Genomic DNA, 19,686 nt, shown 5'->3' with positions numbered 1-19,686 from the left:
ATTTTTAAAAAACCCCAATCCTTTAATTAAAACTTTATTGTTAACCCTAAAATAATTTGGTCAATTAAAAATTATAATTATAGTTAAAATTTTAACACAATTTTAGAAATATAATTTCTATAAATATTTATAAGATTAATTATTTACCTTCAAAAATATATCATTTATTTAAAATTATGACATTAAAATTAAAAAGTAGTTAAGTTGATGCTTGTGGGAAATTACATATATACAAAACTTTTTCTTAACAAATAAAAATTATATATTTCTTTTATGAGTCTTCCAAATAAAGGAACTTTGACGGCTACATGGTTTCCTTCTGAGAAAACTCCCCAAAACGACTTGTCCACGGCCGTGTCTGCTACACCACTAAACTTGTAACAGTATCATTCATCAAATTGAAAATTTCACTCATTTCAAGATTCACAAATTAATTAACTAATTAACACATTCATATTAGGGTTTTTCCCTCGTGAATCCAAGAAATTAACTAATAAAGATTGTGGATTTATATAAATATATATATGAAAAATTACCATTCATAGAAAAAACTCATTAATCTTAGGTTTTAAATATGCAAATTTTATAGGAAAAACTTGCATAAATTTAGTCTATACGAATCTGGGTGTCACACGAAAAGAAATGGACAACAAAACTCTGCTGCAAAATCTAAAACTAAGATTAAGCTGAACATTGATGATGTAAGAATGAATTGAAGAACAAGAACAAGAAGTATCTACTCAGCATGCAACATCATGTTTTTGAATTCTTGAAAATCAAGAACTCCATCTAAGTTTGTATCGTACACATGAATCATATATCTACAATCCTTTCCGCTGGTTTCATCCCACAATCCCAGTCTCGCCAATACGCTCTGAAGCTCCTCGCAAGAAATGAAGCCATCCCCATTGAGGTCGAACACGTTGAAAGCTTTAGCAAGATCCTGCTCTTCCTCCTCCTTCTCCCCATTTATGTCGTCATTTTGCTTGGTTATGGAGTCGTAAAATAACAAGAACTCGTCCAAGTTGAGGCTCGATTTTCCCACAGAAGACTGCAGCTCCTCCAGGCTGAAATTTATTCCGATTCTCTCCAGAAGCCAGCTGAGTTCCTCTAGACTCAAGAGACCATCGTTATTTTTGTCAAGCTTTTGGAAAATCCTGTGCAGATCTTTTGTGCTGAGAGGACACATATTGCAGAGATATTAACAGAAAACGCCAGTGAATGAAGGATTTGGGATCACTGACTAATGACTGTAGCTAATTAGTTGAAGTTAAGATTTATAGAGGATGCAGGGTCTATATGTATACACAAGAGAGGTAACGTAGGAAGATCGCCGAAGCAAAGAACATCAATTTATTCCTTTTTTTCCTTTGTGGGGTAAAGATATGCTCAAGGAAGTTTGATAGAAACTTTCAACAAATGAATTTCTGAATACTGAATTTTAGAATTTTCTAATCTACTTTTTTAAATAAAAAAAAAAATCTGGTGCGACGACTAGAAAATTATATTCTTATTTTTATTTTTATTATGTGTTTGATACTCAGAGAATATTTTGACCATTGATTGAACTTGTATAAATCCACCATAATTAATTATGGTAATAAAACTAGTATTATGTTATATTTTAAAATTTCTCATCCAAAGGTCTCATTAACGTATTGGTATTAACCGAGCTCACTCGGTAAAATTTTCAATTTTCTGTTCTAGGGTTATGCAGTAATTTTCCATAAGAGTTTGACAAGAAACTCCAGAGCAATTACCACCTCAGGGAAGCGAAAATGGGATTATGTGGCAGTACCCAATTCTCAAGACTGAAAGAAAACAGTAATTCAGACTTGCCTCACTTAAAACATAAATGCAGGAAAAGCTTTCTCACGCTGAACAATATTCTTGTATTATTTGTTATTCCTTCAAGGGAAGAAATTGAATGTGAGATTTGAAATATCTCTCCCCCCAACCAAAATTAAAAAATAATAATAATAAAGAAAAGGAAGAACCACTGAAATGCTAAACTATTTCTAGACCAATGTAACTTACAAAAGGAGATTTATTCCAGGTTCAGAAATTCCATGAGGCATGGCAAAAAAATAACTTGAAAATAGATGATATCTCTGTATAAGTTCACCTTCAAACTGTCAAGCCAAACTTGCCAGGTTCACCATAATGCTTCTCGATCTGCTCGATTTTGTTGATTCTGAAGCCCCTGATTCTTATCTCCTCAGGTACTGAAGTATCTTTGTAGTCAACATTTTCAAGTATCCAACCTTTGTTCTGTACAGAACCTCCTACTTTTACCTGTTTAATGGTTTGTCATCGGAAATGTTTAAGTTAAACGCTTCTCATGAATCAGTATTCCAACATATAGCCTTCCACAAATGGACTAATATCATCAGATAAATGGGAAATTTTGGAATTGAAGTACAAACGGGCAATCAGAGTCAAGATCACAAACGATTTTTTTCTGGGATGCGAGTTTTCCAAATGAATGTGGTATTCAAAAAATTTAACCACCACCCTCATGTTATCAACAATAAGAAAGTCACTGGGTCAACTATTAAGTGTGGGAGAGGTGGAAAATTAAAGTCAACATACCTCTGCTTCATCAACAGATTCAATAACGAGCGCCCCATCCAAGGACAGATCTTTGATAAAGACATTACGACCCTTAATGGCCATTGTAGACCTTTGAGAGATTGAGCAACTCCCAGTAACTTTATTCTTGACCTCTGAAAATGTTAATCCCCATGTTGGCTTCCATGTGATACGAGGCCACACTTCCACCTCTTGTCCATTGAACACCTGATGAACTGGATCATCCACTTTGACACCAACCTATAGTAAGACACACTGAGAGAATGAGACAGTATGAAGAGACAAAAAATAAATTGAGAAAGAGAGGGAGTGAGATGATACAGTTTATAGCCAAAAAGGCAAAGTTACCTTTTTGAGAATGAGGCTGTTTGCACGATAGATGGCCATTTCTCCAGAAGTTGCACTGTGATATGGATTTCCCTTAGGTACCTTCATTAAATCAATCAAATAAGAAAAAATAAATAAATCAAATTGGCAACCTAAACTCAGAACTTTTCCCGGATTGGAAACATTTCCATTCAATGAAAGAATAATAGAAAAAGTGTACAAGAACATTGAAATTTTGAATTCAATAACAATATCAATTGTTATACCTATTAGCATTCAACAAATGTAATGCTCATAAGTTAAGTTATTGTTACTCCCTTTCATTTTTCTGGCCACTGACAGGATATGTAAAACCTGCCAGTCCAACAATTACTTCTACATACAGAGATTACCAATATCAAATTACTCCGGTCAATTAAAATCTTGAGAGGGACAGTGTGACAGTAAGATTGATACCATAACCTCCAATTTCTATTAATGACCTCGCTTCATAATCTTACAGCCATTTTCAATAGCCCAAATAACTAGGTCAGAAATGTGAACCTATAAATGTCCTAAATGCAAGGTGAAGATAACTAGAGAATAATCTTTAGTAGTTTCTCTGTAATTAAATACCAATTGAAAGAAAAAAGATGGCAAAGGGTGCAATTAAGTGAATAAATTAAAAATATCCTGAACACATCTTGTCACTTATGTCGAATACATTTGATACAAAAATGAAACAACTCCAACTTTACTGTACAGAACTTCCATGACTCTGACCTTTAGGCTTTAACTAATGAGGAAAAGAAATACCCTAGAATCCGAGTTAAACCTTCACCATTATTTTCCAGCAATATGAAAGGAAAGTGAACACACAATGGCACAACCCATTAGAAAAGTTATCTCAATTAAAATTTGAATTAGGCAAAATAATGTAAAGGACATTATTAAAAAAACATTCCACCACTTTTTTTTTGGGGAGGGGGAAATAATTTTATATTAATTTCTTGAGATTTTTCCTTAACCAAATAAACTTTTAAGACCAACCATATCAAGGCTTTCCAGAACTTTCTTTCTAACTGTTTTTGGATCTTCAGCAGCTCATTCCAAATTTTTAAAAAAAATGATTACAGCAACTATTTAAGGTTACCAAGAAGGCACTACCTTAGCAGCATCCTCAGGATTGTTCTTCACAGGTGCATAAGCGAGCCATGTATCCATCACCTAAGCAAAAACATAACAGCTGTTTTAACAGGGAGTAAATCACCTTAGAGACCTTACAGCTCAAGTCCAAATACAAGAAAATCAGGTTCAATTAGTTGCAGATCATTTTTCTCCTCTAGAAAAGATAGTTACCGTAAATCCAACTCTTGCTGATGGGGGCAATGTTTTTGGATAATCTTGCATCATACATTCAAGTCGAGTTGAAGACTTGAATGAAGTTTTGCTAGCATCTTTGTATCTGCAGCAAGTATGAACAAAAAGCTAACTTATTTCAGAATTCCAGAGTTCCTTGCTCATGCAATAATAAGTAGTTGCAAATTTAAAATACATGTCCACGCCTACTAATATCCATAATTAGAATCAACCTATTCGATTATCATTCCAGAATGAAGAAGAAAATACCTTCAAATATTTATTGTTTAGCAAAATACAAATAAATTGTTACCAAATATCAAGTAGCAGAAGAAAGCATTACTTTGGATTCACAAATTCCTTAATAACACCTCCTGTTTTCTTCAGCTCCTCAATATAAGGACCAAGTTCCAAAATCAACTGCAAAGCATAAGCATCTTAAGACAAAAATTCAAAGCATGAAAAATTTGACAAATTGCAATGTATACCATAATCACCACCTTACGATTACAGCAGCATCAATCAATTTAAATACTCATATACATCACATGAATTGCAATATATATATATATATATAGAAAATTGAGATTCCAATAATGTTACTACTTCATCATTATATCACCAATAAAATATGAGATATCTCAGTTACTGTCTCGTACTTCTATTTCTATAGTTGATTTTCATTATATCAAGCATCAATGACCAGCTCATGGGCATACTGGAAAATTAAACTAGATACAACGTTTGAATCATGGTGGACAGGGAGGGGAGAGAGAGAGAGGGAGAGAGAATCCAGTATTGAAATTTCTCCAAAGAATCACACCATAGTGTTCAACAATCCCATTAAAAAAAGGGAAAAAAAGAAATTTCTGAAATTCATATAAGCTGGTAAAGATTATGCTAACTACTGTGCCTAGCATCACCATGCATTGACTAATGAGACAATTATAAAAAGCATATTAGACATTTGAGATGAGTAATGACACTGTCACATAGATATCGAAATTCATAAAAAGATGTATACAGTACTTGTCACATTACATGTCTTTGGGGACAAAATAAGTTAAAAATACAGTGTCAGAAAATTACTTGGTTTATATTTCCTGGGAAAGGAGAATAGCCTGTCTCAGAGTTGACATCTCCATCAGGATGCCCAGTCGCCCTAAGCAGAGGATCAAGCTGATTGTATTCAACATTAATCACCATCGACCGCCCTGAAAATTAGTTTTACTTTCAAGTGAATACATGACCCAGAAGTGTAGAATATCTTAGTTATTTGTACATGTATATATGCATGTCAGTTAGTTTGCTAAAAGCTGTGAAAGGTTAAAAAACTACATCCAGATGGTCTAACATAAATACCATGAGATGAGACTGTATATTTTATAGCAGCAAGAAGAAGCATCTCCTTTGATAATTAGGTAACATGCGGAGAGAAAATATAGCAAATCATACTATAGCAGAATTAATAGTTATTAAGGCAAAGCCAAACTTCTACCATTGCACCAAGCAATGCCATTCTTGCCCCATCCTACCCAGCAAATCATACTGTAGCAGAATTAATAGATATTAAGGCAAAGCCAAACTTCTACCATTGCACCAAGCAATGCCATTCTTGCCCCATCCTACCCACCCACCCCTAAACCAAAGAAGCAGAAGGTGCAGAATAAATTTCACTCCACAGAAAAATCACTCCAAATTTGGGGCCAAAGTCCCTTGGAAAAAGTTATCCATGTAAAGGAATCATGACCCAAGTTTGCTCTTGTAACAGACCACCTAAAGAATATTATATGTATTCCACATCAATTTGTAAAAAAGAATGGTTTCTGATACCATCAGCATGAGTAAGCCTGGTAATTCCTCCAATTGCTTCTTTAGCTTTCCGAGGAACAGCAAGAGAATTAACATGGTATTGTTTGGTGGCACTCACACCCAACGATGCTGGAATTGCCTACATAAGGACAAGTAATAATACAGATTATTCTCTATAGCAAAACACATCTCTGATAATAATTAATGAACTAGTGAACACAGGGACAAAAATAATGAGAATCAGACAACCAAACCTTGAATAGAAGTCCATTTGTATCTTGGAAAAATAAAACCCATCTCAAACCAGCATCTTCCCTGAAAAAGTAATGCAAGCACCACCAAGGTCAAGATACTGCAGATAGCTAAATCAAAGATCATGTAATGATCATATTTACATTTTACATGAGTATGTAAAATGCCAAAAGGGTGCACTCTATGCCATTAAGCTAGATCTGATCCAACAATTGTTCTTTAGATGAGAGAGAAAATAAAAGAGAAATGAGGCTTTTAAATTACTTATGTTAGAGGTGATTCTAGCAATATTAGAAATGGCAAGGGCCAATTAACATGTGCAAGTTCACATAACGAAGATCTCTTTAAATGAGAAGTATAAACTTGAACATTTGTCTGCATAAACAAATTCCACAAATTGGAAAAGTATTGGAACATACCATATTTTAAGAAGGCCACTAGAATAAAGAAGTGAATGCACATCTCCATGGCCATGAGGTTTTGTCTATGAAAACAAGAAGGTTAAGAATGAGCGTGTATTTTCTAAAAACTCAGAAGTCATACTGTCAACCAAATACATGGCATCTACCTGAATGCTGTACTTGTTCTGTGGATCCAGGGCAAGCCTGGCATCATTATCTTCTAAGCATGCAACTTTTTCCTGGAATAAAAAGCAAAGTTGACAATTTAATACAACTATTATACACCAATAAGCTGTCCCATAATACATCAATTAGAAATCCATACCTGCTTAAGAAGTTTTACTTGCGATGATTTCATCCCAAAGTAAGAATTTGATTCTAAAAGTTGTAACGTGCGAGCATGTGTGTCATCAGATGTCATGATAGCAAAAGGAATATCCCTTTGACATTTACCTACATTTTCGGAAGCGACAATATTGCTTAAAAATACAAAATCTTTCCTCGATCAGGCGATTCAGGTGAGCAATTCATATTATAATGGCTTAATTACTTAAAAAGTTCTGAACTTTTGGTGTTTTTCAAATTCTAGCCAGTGCTATTCTTTTAATCAACTAAACATCTAACCTTTAAAAGTTGCATCAATGATGACCACAATAGGGTTAAATGATGGACAATTTTGTAATTGAAATGATAAGGAGAAATATATGATTTTATTTATATTTACACATAAAATAAAGGGAAAAATAAATTGTTATCATCTTCTTCAACCTTTTGAAAGCTTCTTGGGAATTTGAAAATGAAGTGAGCTTCCCATAAATCTCATTCAAACACAAAGGGTATGTGGCTCTCCACCTTTTCAATAAAATAAATTGATTTTGGAGGCTTGTCAATTTCCGTTTGGATGTGCTAATTTAAAGTTACATTTAATTGAATATAAGCAAGGACCATGAGCTTCAAGATTGAAATTTGAGAGATTTGGACAGGTAATGAACCTAATGAATTTTTGTAGTACAATCGAGCAACATTGGATAGCTTTGAATACTTGAAGAATATAAGCAACCATTGTATGAATTTCCAAGCAAAAGGAGAAACTTCACCCATGTAAATCTCCTAAAAATTTATTATATATCACCTCCAAAACTTCAAAAGAAAATTTTTCCAAATAACAAAGTTTCAAGACTAGAAATATGTCTATCCGCAAGAGAAATATTTTCTAAGAAATCCAAAACTTTTAGGCTTCACGGCAAAGCTTTATTACATAACTCTTCTGATAAGAAAATTCTTAGATTATGAAAACTCCTTGAGCCTTGAAAAGCCCCTACATATCCCCCTAACGAGAAGCAAATCAAGGTATTGCAAACTCGAGCACAAATCAAAGAAACTAGAATAGGATCATAGCTTTAACTGAAGAAGATGAATAAAATTCCTTTTCTACCTTGATTATATGAGCAAAACTCATACTTCTCCATTGTGCATTGGGAATTACGAATTTACCCTTAATTTAATAAATTGCAGATACTAATTCAACCGGAATATCATTCGAAGCTATAATTGATACGATCTTTGAAGTTCATCAATTTAATTGATAAAAAAATATAGAACATGGTAGAATTGAAAGAATTCTAAAACCTCAGGAATTTTGGTAGTTAAGCCTATTCTAGAATTGGATAGTTCACATCCTCAGTTGGGAAGCTGAAGAGTTGCCGATTTTGGCTGCAATATAACTACAACAGGCTTTTAAACTAATTAAAGCCCAGTCAAAATGTGTAAAAGATTTTAGACAGGTACGCACTTAAAATTACTTATAAATGGGCAAGGGCTAGTCAAGTGTGAAAGAATTTTAAGTTGCAACAGTTCAAGATGCATCACAAAATTCTGAATTAAGTATTTCTGATGCAAAAATTCTGTTGATTAATTTCCATGAAAGCTTGATTAGATGGACAAGAAAATAACTGTCATCTAATATTCCATGATCAGAATCAAATAAAAGAGGATATTAGAGTCTCCATTGGCACTCTCTCTCTTTCTACCACACGCTATCAGCTCAGTTTAAAATTTTCTTAATCTAGCCTTTAGACAATTTTGTGCAGACTTGGTGTCAAAGATAGCTAATAGTGACAAAGACTTACATGAGCCAACCCAACTAATTTAGGATTAAGGCTTAGCTGTTGTTGTTGTTGTTGTTGTTGTTGTTGTAGTCTTTCTAAAATATTTCTGTATTAACAAATCATCATCATTACTCGGTTTCTCTAAAAGTTGCTTACTTTTTACATCATGTGATCGAAATAATGTTCATAACAGAGGGAAATTACAATTGGAAGAATGAGCTTGCTGCTGCCACTCAAGGCTTTTATAATTCAAAAGCTTCTAAAAATTTTCCAGCATTAGCAGCGATATCATTTCTTCATTGTCAAGTTATCCCTGCCAAGGCAGACATGCTGTTGAATGACACCTATGCTTTTCTTTGTTCCCATGAAAAAGCAAAAAATAGTTTCTCCAAAAATAAGTAGGCCTAAAGGTGCCAATTTGGAAATATTTTGGTAGATTTAAAGTGATCCTTTCAAATGAAATGAACAAAATCAGGTCTCTTTCTCTACCCCTTGCACCTAAAATTGTATTGTTAATTAAACTTTGTTCTTTTCTTTTTTTCCTATTTCAGTATGCAATTATAGATGCTGAGGTTTCTTTTTTTCTTTTTCTTTTATTCCTCTGTGCTAAGCCTTTTTCTGTGTAGTATATACTTAATTACTTACGGCATATAACCCATCACAAACACTGGTACATGTAACATATTAAGCTGAGGGTAGCAAACCTTGTGTCAGTCTAAAGCTAGCTTCCTGAAGAGCCAGCACGCTCTCAATGTAATGCTGCAGGAAACAAGTTCCAGTTGTAGTTTCCATTGGAAGAGCTACCTGCATGTGTAAATATGTACTAAAAATCACCGTTACTTAGATGCAAAAGTAGGTAGCATGTTTCAAGATGTCCATTTTCTCAAGATGTATAAACTATTCAAGTGATAGGGCAAGCTTTGATTGTGAGGGTTCCTTTTAACATTCCTTAAGGCTCCTGCTTCTCTTCTTTCTGTTCTATTTTTTGTTATTCCATGTCAAAGTGGGAGCATCTATGATCAATTGGCCTTCCCTCTCTCTCTTTCTCTCTTCTCTTTTGTAGGGGTTGGGGGTGTAGGGGCATGAAGGAATTGACAATGCATATCCAAGAATATATGTATGCTTTCTGATGATGACTCAATTTCAGGTTAGTTAGGAGAAATGAAGGGTTGATTTGGATAATTGTTATATCCATGTAAAAATAAAGAGCTGGGAGAATATATGTACTTGCAACTAAACCTAGACAGTAAATTAGTCACCTTTATTCCATTGTATCCAAGACGTTCCCCAAGTCCACCCGCAACAAGAACAAATGCAGCATTCTGAGCTTCTCTAACTCCTGCCTCCTCAAATTTGATGAAGTTTTCATCGCCAAAAGTCAGGTTCTCTCCTGTTGGAACCTGAAAATTTATTATTATTGGCCCAGGTTCTAGCTAGTTGATGTATTTTTTTTTTCTTAAATGATGTGCATCAGAAAGACCAATAACTATATATGCAAATGATAGAAAAATGAATTGCCAAGAACAAGCTTGTATAGACTAGTGCAGTTATTGTGAACAATATAGCAAAAATTAATTGACCCCTGCATCATCAAGCATCTCGCACTTGCAGACAAACATTTGTTAACTTTGAAAATTGAAATCAAGCATTCACTTACGGAAGGTGTAAATCCATCAAAAGGGTTCTTTCCTGCTTTTGAATCAGCTAAAAGTTCTCTTGCTGTTTTAATATATGAGGCCAAACCCCCAGGATAGCTTGAATTGAGCCGAGCCACCTAGATGGAGCAAGCATATGACATGAAGATTAATTAAAAAAATGCACGTGAAGGGAGATGCAACTCAGTTCTGCATCTTGGCATGGATTGGACATTATAAATTCCATTATATATGTGCATACTCACCGTATAATAGCAAAAAGAAAAAGGCAAGTTCTTTTCTTTTTGGGAGACGGGGTGGGGATTATTTCACCATAAGATAAAACCTAGCCGCACTGATTTAACAGACTTGGAGAAAGAATGACATGTATTTAGTTAAAATTGGGTGATTTTAAACCCCCCACCTCCACCAAAAAAAAAAAAAACTAAATTGTCGCTGTTTAAGATAGGTATACATAGCACCTGAGAGTAGTCAATCTTTCGTCCTTCATCCGTGCTCTTGAATTTCCCTTTTTACTTTTCCTCTTAAATTTTTTTTCTTTTCATTTCTCCTCTTCTCATTAAAAGAAAAAAGAAACAAATTTCTTACCTTTCACTCCTGATAATTTTAGTTTGCACCATACTGGAGTTATTTTGAATCCAGTTACATTCACGACCTAATTATATTGCTGATTTACGCCCCACTAATTCAAAATTAAATGGTTCAAAAGCCAAGCCAACCATAGATTCACACCACGCTGCTCCATTTCCTTCCACGCCAAACCACTGGCTTAATTCCCCCCTCCTCCCTTTTTTCTTATCAACGGAACAGATCCAGAACCACACAAATTGAGAAAACATTAACAAGAAGGGGGGAAATCTATAAATAAAACAAAACGTCTCAATTATATTTCAAACTTAAACTAATAAAAAAAGAATATAGAATGAAACCTGATCAAACAAAGCTTTCTTCTCCTCGTCATCAACCCCGGGCTCAGGCCAATGCTGAAACAGATGACTCTGCCCCATTTCCACTAGCATCTTCGCCAGCTCAATCTGCCAAAGTCGCCATCAGCACCGCCGCCATCTCCATCAAGTCCAAAACAACCACAACCATTGAACGGATACACATAAAAATAACACAAATACCTGCTCAGGGGAGAGGAGGCCGAGGTTTTTCTGTAAATTGGGCACGGAGGAAATGGGATCGCCATTGATACCGAGCTTGGAGAGAGCTTCCGTGGTGGATTCCATAGTTACCGTGCTTCTTCGGAGAGTGGTGGTAGTATATGGTAAAATCAAGTGGTGGAATGAAAGACGCCAACAGCAACTAAGAAGAAGAAAAGCACGAGGAGAGTTCGAATTACGTGAAGGAAGCCAATGCTCCGGCTTATCATGTAGATCAAAAAATAACCGGCTACCGGATACCAATCATTAGTTCTCTTCTGGGACCCACTTTTTACTTAGTGGGTTGGGTTGGTCAATTCCATTTAGAATGTCGGAGTGTTTGTCCAGCGGAGCCGGCCCGATTTTTGTAGTTTTCAGGCTAAAATGGGTGATTGATTTCAATTTGCTCATAGTTTTTTTTTTTTTAAGATGGAACTGCATTGAATACAAGATCGATCCAAAAACATCTTGCCCCAGTCCAAAATAAAAATAGGTAGATCTAATAACCTATTGCATTTCATTTTTCTACTTTTATCAGATTTCATATAAAAATTTAATGAAAGAAAGATAAAAGAAAAATTATCAAAATAAATTATTTATATATTCAAACTCTAAATATTATAAAAGAAAATTAACAATATCAAAAGCAATAGATAAAATAGTTAGACTATGAGAATAAAATTCAAAACTCAATTAAGTCGATAGTAATGATTTTGATATAACTTTTTAATATCACATATACATTTTTTTTAAATAAAATCCTATGAGTTATTATCAATTAAATTTTTTATTGATTTTAAATGTGAAAAATCAATAAAATTACATAATTCTTTTTTACTTTTTACATAATTTTTTAATTTTAATTATTAAATAATATAAATTTAAAAAAGTGGTCTTTCGATTTCGATCATTTTTATATTAAGACCATAATATTATTTTAATTACACTATTAAATAATTTAAATATATTATTAAATATTTTAAAGTTTAGAGTGTGATACAAATTTTTTTTTAATAAAATTGAAAAGAATAAATATATATTCAACATATTTCAAAATGGTAAGTGGGTAATGGCATCTTAGAGACTATTAAATGAATTGACATATGCAAAATAGTCATAAATGCTATGCTTTAGCTTTGCACTTTTTAAATTTAATCTTCGTCCTTTCAAAGCAAATTAGATCAATTAGTTGGTTAAGTTGTAACCTCCCAACAGCAACATGTCTCCACTTTCTTCCTACTCTATTTTTTTATTAATAATTTTTAAAAAATTACCATTTAATTATAAAAAAAATGAAATTTATAAGATATGTATATTAAATAATAGAAATTACGTAAATAAACGATTAAAAAATAATATTCCCATTAGTCAATGATAATTGAGGCATGATTTCAGGGGAATTAAGCATATGCTTTCAGGGGAATAAGCATAAGCTGGTCTACCTATGCATGTTAGATTATTCTGGATTATGAATATTTGTCGAAATTTTTCTATTTATATATATTTATTTATTTAATTTGATTTAGTAACTAAAAATATATTATTCATTAAGAATGTTTATGTTCGAATCCTTACATCTCTATCCATACTTAAAAAAATATTTTTGATTTTTATAAATAAATGTCATGTGAATTTAAAAAGAAAATCTAATCTCCCATTTCACTTATATTTTTTTTTATTTAAATTGATTTAAAAATTTCAATTTAAATCGAATAAATTTATGAAACCGAATTAATTTAAAAATTTAATTCAGTTTTTTATTCATTTCAGTTCGATTTAATTTTTAATTTTAAAAATATTAATTATTTTGGTTTGATTTAATTTTGATTAAAAAAATAAAAAAATCAAATCAAATCGATTAGTAATAATAATATGTTATTTTTAATAATATAGAAAAATTTAATTATATTAAAATTAAAATATTTTAATTAAATTTTAAAATATTAAAAATAAAGTGTAAAAAATAAAAAATTTAAATTTAAATAAAAAAAGGAAAAAAGAGAGGAAAAAAAACTAAAAATAAAATCACCTTTCTATTAATAATCAACGCTTATTTCAATTTTTTTTAATAAATTTAAAGGAATATATATAATATATAGGTTATATTTTTTATAATCTATTATTTTAAAATATTTTTAAAATTTAAATATTAAAATCTTATTTCACAATAATAGAATAATAATTATCTAAAATTATTTTTATTCTAAATATATAAAAAATTATGTAAATAACTACTTAAAAATATTATTCATTAACCTTTAGAATAAAATGATAATTAAATAAATAATTTATTTTGAATAAAACGTTATATTTTATTTTAAATATAAAAATATTATATATTTAAAATAAATGAATAAATAATATGCACAATACAATTGCTTAAATACTAAAATTTCATTTATAAAATTATTTAAATTAATATTTAAAAATTATTCATTAATATTTAAAATGAAATTGTGTCTAATTAATATTTTTATTATTAATAAAATTTTTAGTGTGATTCAAAATAAAATATAAAAATATTAATTAAATTATTAAAATAAAATAATAAATAATTAATAAGTTGGGTGAGTAAATATAAAAAAAGAAATAAAATGAAAGAGGGAAGAGAGAAAAAAATGGTAAATGAACGATAAAAAAAAGAGAAAAATGTATATTTTTATTTACTTTTTGAAATAAGAATTTAAGGATTGAGAGACTAAAATTTAAAAATTTTCAGATTTATTCAGATATATTTATTATCTTATAAAGTAATATATCTTTTTATTTGTATTATTGTATAAATAGAGCTTTAATAGAAAGTAAATTAAAATTTATAGTGTTTTAAAAAAAAGGTTAAATGATAAAATTAAAAATATAATAAAATTAAGTGATTTTAAATAAAAATTATCCATGAATAGACTATCATAAAACACAGTTTAATGATTTTACGTGAAATCTTAATTTTCTGACAAAAACTTCACTGCAAGAAAAAGTTGCATCTATATAATTTCAACACGTTAACACCGATTCAATAAAAATAAAATTAGCACTTGAAAACACTCCATATTTAATGAATAATTTTTAATTTGTACGAATTACTCTATATTTAAAATTTATTAATTTGATTAATTTAAATTTATGTTAAGTATTTTAAAAGAAGAAAAAAAATATTTTCTTCTAAATTTTAAAAATATTTTATATTCAAACTTTAAATTCAAAATTTTTAATGAATGAAAAGAAACTTAGGCAGTTTTATTTCGTTCTTTAAAATATATTTAATAAATAATTAATGCGAGGTGAAAAAATCTTTAAATCTAATAATAAAAAAAAATATTAACAAAATAAAATTAAAAATTATTTAAAAAAATACAAGAAAAAATACTTATTAAAAAAAAATTAAATGCACTCACAAATATAAATATAATATAATGATATATGTATTTAAGTAAATATAAAAAATTTCATATTTTACTCCTTAACTTGTATTTTAAATAAAAAAAACAGAAAATACTAAAAACGAGGTAACAAAATATTTAGAATACTAACGAAGGGGAAGCGTGTATTGTTCATCAATTTTCAGTTAATATATAAAAATGATTACATTATATTTTTATATAATTTTCATCAATTTTTAAGTTAATATACGAGAATAATTAAAATATCAATTAAAAAAGATATTTTTTATTTTAATATATAATAAAAAATTATTTTATAAAACTGCTAATTAATTATAATTAAAAAATTACAGAAATAAACAGTATTCGGTTCAAATTAAAAAAATAGTGAAATTAAATTAATTTAAAAATTTAATTCGATTTTTTATTTATTTTAATTTGATTGAATTTTTAATTCTAAAAATTTTAATTATTTTAGTTTAATTTTATTTTAATAAAAAAAATTAAAAAAATTAAATTAAATTGATAATAATATATTATTTTTAATAATATATAAAAATTAAATTAAAATATTTTAATTAAATTTAAAAATATTAAAAATAAATTATAAAAATAAAAAATTATTAAAAATTTAAATCAACCAAATCAAATTAAATTAAATTAAATCAAATCAATTTAATTTAATTTAATTTTTAATTAAAATTAATTTAATATGATTTTTATAAATATTAAAATTTTAATTTTTAATTTATTTAATTTGATTAAATTTTAAACTGAATTATTCGCCACTAAAATTCCAATAAATCTAAAAGTGCATACACCGATTAATAGATAATATTTTTCAGAATACACAATTTAATTACACTATCAATAAAAAAAGTTAATTAATCGTGATATCCATGAAAAGGTATCATTTAAGAAAGTAGGGGAGAAAGAGATCCTCGAGGCCTTGATGCTCCGGGTCTAATCACATAACCATAACCCGATGCAACACGACAGCGTTTTGTATTGGAAATATGAATGACGTGACTTGTCAGCATGAGTCAAAACAAAGTCTGGAAGACGGAGAGTCGGAAAAAGATATGCTCTTTAAATTCGAGGATTTCTCTTATGTTCTCTTGTTTGATTTGAGTATCTCAAGTAGCTGATTAGTATGGGATCCGGCGGGGGAGAAGATGCCGATGAAGTAGATGTGAATTTGGCTAAGCGAAGGAAGAGTAGGTGCATTGCCTATCAAGATTTCGAGCTCGATTATGGTGGAAAAATTAGCTATCTTGAAGGTAAATCTAATGAGGATGTCAAGAAAATGCTTGAAACTAACTACATTGAGATTGATGATGATGATGAATTTGATTCTGAAAGTGGTACAAAGGTAGTATATGGAGAGGATGAGAGTTCATCAAAGGCTACAAAACAACGTGATGTAGAGGTATAGTCAAATAAATTTCCCCTACTAGGTCTTTTTTTTTCCTTTTTTTTTTTTGCTTTTGCATGTTTCTGATAGCTGAAATTTGTTCCTTTTTTCTTTTTTATATATTATTTATGTCATTTTATAAATCAAGGTTATAGTTATAGATAGCAGCGAGAAGATTAAGATTTCTTCTAGAAATGATCGCGATTGGTTTAGGGAGAGGGTTATAGAGATTCTGAAAAAGCCTTATGACCAAAAGGAGTACGACGAACTTTTGGAAGAAGTAGGTCACCGGAGGCCAGTGATAGAGGACAGAGTTTTGCGAAATGGAAGGGCTGCGTCATGCTCAGTGCCAATTGGCAAATCATATCTTGATCAGTGCCAGGGTAATGTTATTATCAGAGTTCCTTTTCGCTTTCTCTTCAAATGCATGTGTTCAAAAAGTCTTAGGTTGAAATTATAGTCAGTACATAAGTACTTGCTAATGCTTCAACAGTATGTTCCTAGTTTTCTAGCAATTTATAGAGCTGGATTATTCTTCAAACTCAGAAGTTTTTTATGCTGCAATGAACAAATTTTCATGTTGACCACATATTTCCCGTTTCGTTGCTGCTATGATTTCACTACTCGTATGATTTTTCATTTCTTCATAACTGGGTGAAAGTTCAATCTTGAATTTTTTTTTTCCCTGCGACGGTAGATCTAGACATGAAGATCAAGTCAGCCGGATCTGATAAGCTTAAAATTTTGAACCTCTTGCGTGGATTTTTCTTTTGGTTGCAGGTTAGTATTTTAGTTTGTAAGTAATTCTTGATGTGTTGGAATCTGCAAGGACTGGTTCATTTTGCATTGATCTCGTATGTTGTGTGAATGAAATCAAATCATTTGTAAATTAACCACTAATTCTCTGTCACATGAAAGAGTCCATAACTTTAATTTTGCACGAATGGAAGTAAAATACCTATTCTTCATTGGCTTGAATTTCAGTTTCTATTTTCTTGCTTGTTTTTATTAACCTTCTGTTTAGCATGATTCATTTCACAAAAAAAAAAAAAAAGAATTCAAATCTTACAAAATCATGCATCATTTCATTTTCTTTAAAAATAAAAATTTTGTAAGTTAAAAAAGAAATGAATTCTTACATTCCAAACATGAACTTTGATAGAAAATAAAAGAATTGAATTAAATTTTTGTGAAATCTTTGATTCCAAACTAGTGTAAATAAATTTGTGGACTTGAATTTATTTTTTATGATGCACTTCCGCATCCATATACATGTAGACGTGATACCATTTGTGTGTTTAATAATAGTGGCACTTTCTGATCCACCTGGTGGATGCATATTTGATTCAGTGTGCACCACATGAAGGAGCTTTTAAACCTTGGAAGGACTCATCATGCTTGGAAGTGTTGCCACAAGGAAATGTTGCCTCCGATTCACATGACATCTCTTAAGATCTTAATTAGAATCTTGCTTGTGAAGTGAAGGTATGTCCTGGCAGACAAGATTGTACATTTAACTTTTGCATCAGTTGAAGATGTTGACACAGGAAAGCCAAGTTTTGTGGCTGATGGTGTTTTGTTGATGCAACTTTTGTTGAATTTTGTTGGGGACAGTCTATTTAAGTTAACTTTATGTAATCAGATCATGTCACATCTCACAACCTTAATATATTATCTAGCTGCTTGGTTTGAATCTCATCGTCGTTCATCTTAAAGCTGGTTATCGTTGTTTAATTGAACATGTTCACATGATGAAGTTGAATTCATTCGTATCCTTGTCGAAGCATTAGTCTGATGTGGCAAAACAAGGTCACATATTACCTTTCTTGCTTTTATTTTGCCTCCACTCCAACCAAAATGCTAGAGGACATCGCTGCCATTGCTGAATGTGGTATTTTTATGACAACTAAATTTTGGGAGATCCAAACAGAAAAAATTATTATTTGATTCTTATATTATAAGAATTTATTAGTTAATTTTTTGATTTTAAAAAATATATTCAAATATTTTGATATTTTAAAAATATATCAATTGATGTTTTTATTAGTTTTAATTGTTAAATATTTTATTATTTAATTTTTATAGCTTGAAAAAAATTTTTAATTGATTTTTTATTTTTATAAAAAGTTTATTAATTATTTTTTTTGTATTGAAATTATTTTAGTTTTTTTATTTAATTGCTAGAATTAATAGAGAATTAATCAATAATTTTTTTAAAATGATCTGTTTTAATATGTTTTTTAAAATTGAAAAAATAAACTAGTAAATTTTTTTATAATATAATTAAGAAATTAAATAGCAACTGAATTTTGATTATGCTTGAAATATTAGATAATCATAGTTAGTGATAATACTAATATTTCTATTCTTAAATCAAATTATTTATTTTAATATACTGCTAAAATAAATAGAATCTCCCATAGTAAATTTAAGAATTAGATCAAATTATTTATTTTAATATATTTGTAAAATAGATAAAATTCCCTAGAACGGTTTGGTAATGACATAAAATCTCCTTATTTTTAATTATTATTGAATTTTCACAAACTTGAATTAAAACTCAACTAAATTAATTTTCCTGAGCAACTTTACTGTTTGATTAGTTTTTTGGGAATTACAATTTAGTGCGTAGCGGTGTCACATGAAATTAAGAAAAGACAAATGGTTCCGGAGACATCTAGTTTGTGGATGAGGTAAGCTAGTTTTATAGCAGGTAAGATTTAGAAGCAATATACGAGGCAAAGAAATTCAGAAAATTGGTTGCCACCACTTCAATATATATCCCAAGTATTTCTCTTGATAATGAACACTCATATTGATCTATGACATTCCTTAATATGGTCGAAAATATATAAAAGGATAAACAAGTTCAGAAAGCTCAGCTCATCCCATTTAATCCATTCAAGAAATCAAAATAAAGCTCAAAAAGTCTAATCACTGAATAATTTAATTCAGTCTAGCCAAATAATTAGGAACATAATATTTGTAACACGGAAATCACTCGAAATTTGGAGAATTACTGAATGAGCCGCCACCAACAGGACCAAAATTATTCAGAAGGGACTAAACAGCCAAAACTGAAAATGAAATCCTCCCAATCTAAAGAATTCTTAATAGAGCCAAGAAGAAGACTAGAAGGGAACGGACAGACCTCGACCTCTCATTCTCTTATAGACTAGGGTGCATAGATCACTAACAAAATAAGATCAACCTAAAGATGCCACATCCAACTATGTAGAAAAGCCTTTCAGCGACAGAAGCAAAT

General features: G+C 30.3%; 3 protein-coding genes across 5 annotated transcripts; 1 reads left to right on the top strand and 2 right to left on the bottom strand.

The window, feature by feature from the left end:
• Nucleotides 1-661: 661 nt before the first annotated feature.
• Nucleotides 662-2,257, bottom strand: LOC110606397 (probable calcium-binding protein CML44). The gene is made up of 2 exons (XM_043953418.1): nt 2,126-2,257; nt 662-1,193 (listed from the first exon to the last, which is right to left on the bottom strand). Exon 2 carries the CDS (start codon nt 1,187-1,189, stop codon nt 737-739), a length of 453 nt encoding a protein of 150 aa, XP_043809353.1. The 5' UTR covers nt 1,190-1,193; nt 2,126-2,257; the 3' UTR covers nt 662-736.
• Nucleotides 1,879-11,846, bottom strand: LOC110606169 (UDP-sugar pyrophosphorylase). Its single transcript, XM_043953417.1, has 17 exons — nt 11,613-11,846; nt 11,415-11,519; nt 10,488-10,604; nt 10,090-10,230; nt 9,535-9,634; nt 7,048-7,175; nt 6,890-6,961; nt 6,741-6,805; nt 6,324-6,384; nt 6,091-6,208; nt 5,347-5,471; nt 4,601-4,677; nt 4,258-4,363; nt 4,066-4,125; nt 2,941-3,021; nt 2,593-2,832; nt 1,879-2,295 (listed from the first exon to the last, which is right to left on the bottom strand). Exons 1-17 carry the CDS (start codon nt 11,715-11,717, stop codon nt 2,128-2,130), a joined length of 1,869 nt encoding a protein of 622 aa, XP_043809352.1. The 5' UTR covers nt 11,718-11,846; the 3' UTR covers nt 1,879-2,127.
• A 4,202-nt stretch (nt 11,847-16,048) lies between these two features.
• On the top strand, nt 16,049-18,116 carry LOC110607037. Of its 3 annotated transcripts, XM_043953055.1 has the most exons (5): nt 16,049-16,363; nt 16,397-16,436; nt 16,570-16,804; nt 17,119-17,201; nt 17,730-18,116. In XM_043953055.1, exons 1-5 carry the CDS (start codon nt 16,161-16,163, stop codon nt 17,871-17,873), a joined length of 705 nt encoding a protein of 234 aa, XP_043808990.1. In that variant the 5' UTR covers nt 16,049-16,160; the 3' UTR covers nt 17,874-18,116. The 3 variants fall into 3 exon arrangements, with proteins under 3 accessions (XP_043808990.1, XP_043808989.1, XP_043808991.1); XM_043953054.1 differs by having other exon boundaries at nt 16,050-16,436; XM_043953056.1 differs by having other exon boundaries at nt 16,052-16,436; nt 17,772-18,116.
• The last annotated feature ends 1,570 nt before the right edge of the window (nt 18,117-19,686 follow it).

This window comes from Manihot esculenta, chromosome 18 (genome assembly GCF_001659605.2).
Source record: "Manihot esculenta cultivar AM560-2 chromosome 18, M.esculenta_v8, whole genome shotgun sequence".
Taxonomy (NCBI): Eukaryota; Viridiplantae; Streptophyta; class Magnoliopsida; order Malpighiales; family Euphorbiaceae; genus Manihot; species Manihot esculenta.
The sequence above is the reverse complement of the archived record's forward strand: the minus strand, read 5'-3'. Positions and strand labels throughout refer to the sequence as shown.

What these genes read in the sequence shown, in the direction of transcription:
- LOC110606397 (XM_043953418.1), bottom strand. Translation starts at nt 1,189, where the DNA reads ATGTGTCCTCTCAGCACAAAAGATCTGCACAGGATTTTCCAAAAGCTT.
- LOC110607037 (XM_043953054.1), top strand. Translation starts at nt 16,161, where the DNA reads ATGGGATCCGGCGGGGGAGAAGATGCCGATGAAGTAGATGTGAATTTG. An exon ending in ATATCTTGATCAGTGCCAGG is followed by an intron (nt 16,805 to 17,118) that starts GTAATGTTATTA and finishes CTGCGACGGTAG; the next exon opens with ATCTAGACATGAAGATCAAG. An exon ending in GATTTTTCTTTTGGTTGCAG is followed by an intron (nt 17,202 to 17,729) that starts GTTAGTATTTTA and finishes GTTTAATAATAG; the next exon opens with TGGCACTTTCTGATCCACCT.
- LOC110606169 (XM_043953417.1), bottom strand. Translation starts at nt 11,717, where the DNA reads ATGGAATCCACCACGGAAGCTCTCTCCAAGCTCGGTATCAATGGCGAT. An exon ending in TTGGATACAATGGAATAAAG is followed by an intron (nt 9,635 to 10,089) that starts GTGACTAATTTA and finishes TTACACATGCAG; the next exon opens with GTAGCTCTTCCAATGGAAAC. An exon ending in AGTGGCCTTCTTAAAATATG is followed by an intron (nt 6,385 to 6,740) that starts GTATGTTCCAAT and finishes TTACTTTTTCAG; the next exon opens with GGAAGATGCTGGTTTGAGAT.